The 5,072-nt window shown below is 49.3% G+C and overlaps 1 protein-coding gene across 1 annotated transcript in view; it reads right to left on the bottom strand.

The window, feature by feature from the left end:
- Positions 1 to 2,809: 2,809 nt before the first annotated feature.
- The window catches only part of LOC311321343 (microtubule cross-linking factor 3-like), a gene marked incomplete at both ends in the record, with an annotated part of 7,588 nt that continues 5,325 nt past the window's right edge, over positions 2,810 to 5,072 (bottom strand). The window contains 3 exons of the mRNA XM_084453298.1: positions 2,810 to 2,920; positions 3,200 to 3,892; positions 4,936 to 5,072. The exon at positions 4,936 to 5,072 is cut by the window's right edge and continues 208 nt beyond it. Coding sequence (XP_084309424.1) covers positions 2,810 to 2,920; positions 3,200 to 3,892; positions 4,936 to 5,072 — 941 coding nt within the window. The remainder of the gene's footprint in view (positions 2,921 to 3,199; positions 3,893 to 4,935) is intronic.

Genomic DNA, 5,072 nt, shown 5'->3' with positions numbered 1-5,072 from the left:
TTATTATCACTCACAAGAAATATGTTTTAATCCAAGTCTAGTGTCCCTCTCTTAGTACTGTGGGTGTTGCTCTCCTGGTTGAATCTTATTTCTTAGTCTAGTAGTATATTAATATCATGATGATTAACATTTCCACATCCTCTCCTTTAGAAATATAATTTGTCTAGATATTCTTGTCAATATTATCTATATGGCAAGTGCACCAAGGAATGGCATCTTTGTCATGTGACAACCCATCCTTTTTAATTTTGCACCGTGGAACTTGCCAGCATCGATCGCGCTGCTGGACGGTGGGAGGGAGGCATCTTGTGCACCCACTCCCGATTTCTCAAACGCACACCGCAACCCAAAATACTCCTCTCCCAGAGGAAATACATGTGCACGAAGACCGACGCATTTCCGCTCCATCTCTCCTTTCAGTTTGCGCGTAATGAGCATGTGGCAACTGATCGATAAGGTCAGTGCGCACAGCTGTAGGTTAGTGCACATAGTGGTACTAGGCTAGACCTATGCAGGAATTCGACCGCGTCTTTCCGTATTCGATAGCGGGGTGTTTAGGACATAGGGCAGGTATAGATTTATAAAATATAGTGCATAACTTCACTTCCAGTAGGCTACATTAATGCGAGGGCTTCTTTGCCATCGACGAATACCCTGCAATAAGCGCACCCCGCCGAAAGTAGCCGAAATAGTTGGCCCCTCGTGATGTAAGAGGGGTATTAATAAACGTGTAACTATGCATCGTTAAACAGGATAAGAGGGAGAGGGAGAGAGAGTAAATAAATAGCCAACACATGGCGCAGGTCCTTCCGATTATTAATGAAATTCCCGCACAGATGCAAGGTGCGTTGGTTATTTGGGCTTCTGGCTCCAAATGAAATTAAACCAATACATGCGCAGAAAAAAAGCAAAGTTATCCATCTTTCTATTCAATATCAGACAATGCTTAGTCGAAAAACAGATATAAGATAATAATAAAAAACGATTAGCCTAACTTATTGATAAAAAAAATAAATAAACAAAAGCTATTTGCATAAAATAATACAAGCTATCCTACATTTAAAACACTTCGCAGTGACCTTACCTGGCAAGTTAGATATGCTTCTTATTCATCTCAATGTAAAGCAAGGATCGAAGTGGAACAAATCCCGATTTTCGTCTGTAGTTTAAGACTACACGGAAGGCTGAGACTGACTCCCGTTAGCTCGAGACTGAAATGCGTCTCTGCCCGGTGGTAACTCTTGGACGGCTCGCGCGTCAGCCTGCGTTGCAAAATCCTAGTGCTCCTCCTGCCTCCTCCCCGGCTGCCTGTATATTACGTAAAGTCCCGCTGGTTGGATTTAAAGAGCCCTTCCTGTCACGCCACGGGTTAAGTGGCCTAGGGAGCAGGTGCCTGCGCTCAGGGTAAACAACTTCTGTTCCAGGGGGGAACCCGGCCTTTATACTGACTCCCAGTATTTACGTTGTGTCGTCATTGGAGCCAGGATCAAATATCATAATGTCAAATTTATTCCAGCATTTGGGGGTCTGTCGTCACCACCATCCTGGCTATAATTACAAAGCCCCACGGAGAGAGGGAAAGTGTTTACATAGTTATTTCAGCTGTCACAGTCTCTGAACCAATGAGCATTTCTGTTGCTACTCCTCTTTGGGATGCTTGGCAGATTTTGTCCTGTGACCCACTTTATTTTTCCAAGTGATGCCAAATAGGTATACGTTAACATGGTCGACAGTTATTTTCCGTACAATTGATGTTGTTCAGATCCGCAACTCATGATCAAATCACCTCTTAATTTATATTCCACGCTTGTCATTGCTGCTCGTGATGAAGGTTGCGCAATACATCATTGCGCGTCATGCTAACTCAGTAAGGTGAACCGAACAGGTATGCCGGCACAAACAGCAGTATTGAAAAAGACATCGGATAATGCAAAATAGCTTTTCAGTTCTTATGAATGCATGAATTCTCAGACAGAATGCTGTGCGCTCTCGAGGGCTCTCGAGGCATAATACGCGTATGTGGGCTGTACTGAGGGCACTAGCCTGGAAGACTGGACACTGCTCCTAATCAAACCATTTATTTAAGCCGTCTCACTCTAAATATGCCGAGCAATAAGGACATAAACGAAACAAAAGTGCACCATAGGGGGATTACTTAGGGGTAAAGATTTTATTTGTATCTTGTGGAGATAGCACAATATACTGTTGAACCACTAGCACAAGTGACTGTCATATTAAGCAGACGATCATCTCCTCTTAATCTTATAGCCAGCTTAACACTCATCTGTTGTTCACTTATGTAGGCACATGGACAAAAGCAATTTCTTCATCTTGAGATTGGCTTCACTTTGTCAGTCCTTGCCTTCCGAACAATAGCGCAGCCTCAAGTTCTCAGCAGAACCAGCGATTTCAGGCCTCAGGTTCAAACGTGCCGAGTTCCAAACTGTATGCTTGCCCCCTTGACACACAATATTACACCAAAGTGGGGCTAACTACATCCTGAACACCATCTCCCCATACCCTTAAAAATCAAGTTGAAGCACAACCTTTATGAGTGAGATATCCTTCTGGAAAAAAGGTATCCTTAATAACTCACCTCTTCAAGGGGCAGATGAAAGCAGTGGTGTGCTATGGGTAATGTAGTCTCCAGTGTTGAAACTAGGCGTACTTCCTGGTATGTGACTGTGGCCTCGGCGAAGCTAGGGAGCTTCCTGTGCTTCTTTGCGTGACCTTGGCAACGAACGTAACAAAAAAATCAACAGAAAGACAGGAAGGAGGGATGCGGCTAGACTACGGGGGGAAGCGTGTGTCACAGGACGAAGAACAGGGTAAAAAGAAACACGAGTTTAAAGATGGTGGCGTATGACAGGGAGGAGAAGAGCACGAGGATGAGGATGAGTAAGATGATAGGCTGGAACATCTGAGAGGAGAACCGAGGTGGAACAGATGTGAACAAAGAGAGAGAGAGAGAGAGAGAATTAGCATATAACTCAGTAGTCAAGGACAGGTACAGTGGGACCACACACACACACACACGCAAATAAAAACACAAATACTACACACACGCACACACTTGGGTCTTTTTTTTTTTTAAACATGGATATTCACCCCCACTAACACACAGAGCACTGATGCACACACACACACACACACACACACACACACACACACACACACACACACACACACTCCTCCTCACCGCTAGCGGCTCCTCCGTCTCCCTGTCCCGGGCCTTGGGCACCTCTAGCCTGTCTATGAACGCCTGCAGCTCCTTCCTGAAGGCCTTCATCTGGCCGTTGATGCGGTAGAGCAGCTCGTGCTCCCTGACCCTCCCCCCTCCTCCCTCCTCGTCCTCCTCGCCCCGCCCAAACAGGTCGCCGTTGGAGACGTACGCCCGCGCCTCGGCCATGACGGCGGCCGTGTCTGCGATCAGGCGGTCGATGGTGCGTGCCAGCCGCTCCGCCTCCACGCGGATGTCGATCATCTGCTGGCGGTCCCGCAGGCCGCAGCGAGGCAAGAAGCGGGAGGAGCCCACGGGGGAGGGGCAGACGGCGGCGGCGGCGCCCTCAGGGCCGGGCAGCATGTAGAGGCCACGCGGCGTGGGCGTGAGGCAGCGGCCGCCGCCGTTGTTGTTGTTGTTGCGCACCTCGTCCGAGTCGCTCTCCCCGCCCACCGGGCCCTCGCGCTTGCGGTGCGGCGGCTGGAGGCGGGAGGACGAGGAGTCGTCGTCGCTCTCGCGGTGCCCGGCCCCGCCCCCGCTGGGGCCTCCGGCGTCACTCTCGGCGTCGCTGTCCCGGGGGCTGGCTCCGCCCCTCAGCGCCAGGTGGGAGGCCAGGTCGTAGCGCTGCATGTTGGAGAGGAGGACGCGGTTCTCATACTGGAGCTGCATCACCTGCAGGGGGGAGAGAGGGAGGGAGGGAGGGAGAGAGAGAGGGAGGGAGGGAGGGAGGAGAGGAAAGGGGAAGAGATGAGGACGAAAGGGAATGTGAGAAGAAAAAGAGGAGCGGAGGAGAGGAAAAGTATACTAGCTACATTTACATTAACATTAATTTAGTAAGTAAGTAGCATTGAGAACCAATGGTTTTCGAGCCTAGGTGTCCTTAGGGCAGGAGCTCATCTCCTCATTCCTTAGTTTGAGGCAGCCTGATTTACAAGTACACCCCTTGGACACGACGCTAATACGTCACAGGGACTCGCCCCCAATCCAACCCTTAATGCTGAGTGCCAAGCAGGGAGGTACCATTTTTTTATAGTCTTTGGTACAGTATGATTCGGCCGGGGATCCAACCCCCGACCTTCCAAACTCAGGGTGGACACTCTAACCACAAGGCCACTGAGCTGGTGACCTTTAGTTATTTAGCAGACACTTTTATCCAAAGTGACTTAGAATAATAATTTGTCTAGAGTGAGTGAACCGACTGTACATCCCGGGCATTGTCAGTAAAGCCTTCTAAAAACAAGAACAAGCAGACAGTCACAGTGCAGGAGAGAGGCAGAGGAGGCTAAGGAGTCACTGCTGGAGAGAGGAAGAGGGAAAGTAAGGGTTAAAACAGGGGAAGGGGGGAGAGGTAGTGTATATTTCATTCTCCCCATACTGTAATTGTCCTCCACCATCTACTTACACTCACTCACCCCATGATAAGAGAAAGTGTGGGATCAGAGACGGCCCAGTAGGTGGTGCCATTGCTAAAATATACACCCTATCTAGCCTGCTTTCATGTTAGACATGAAAACAGCACACATCAGGACGATGGAGGCATGATAAATGGCTTTCCATTTGTTTTCCATTTGTTCACAACAAACATCCATTTCACCTATTGCTTGTAGGGACATTTTTACAAAGAACTCATTAGACGACTCCTGTTCAAGGTCATCATGGCGAACGACGAGAGCGAGCGAAAGCGAATTAAGGAAAGGAGGGAAAAACCGTCCCACCTTCCCGCTCAGGTCGTTGATCTGCAGCCTGGCCGCCTTCAGCTCCTCCTGCAGCGCCTCCGCCTTGGCCACGTCCACGCCGGCCCCGCCCCCCCCGTGCCTGGCTCCTCCCTCATGGGTGCCGGCCTTGAAGCGCA

This window comes from Borostomias antarcticus (genome assembly GCF_949987555.1).
Source record: "Borostomias antarcticus genome assembly, chromosome: 19".
NCBI lineage: Eukaryota > Metazoa > Chordata > Actinopteri > Stomiiformes > Stomiidae > Borostomias > Borostomias antarcticus.
The sequence above is the reverse complement of the archived record's forward strand: the minus strand, read 5'-3'. Positions and strand labels throughout refer to the sequence as shown.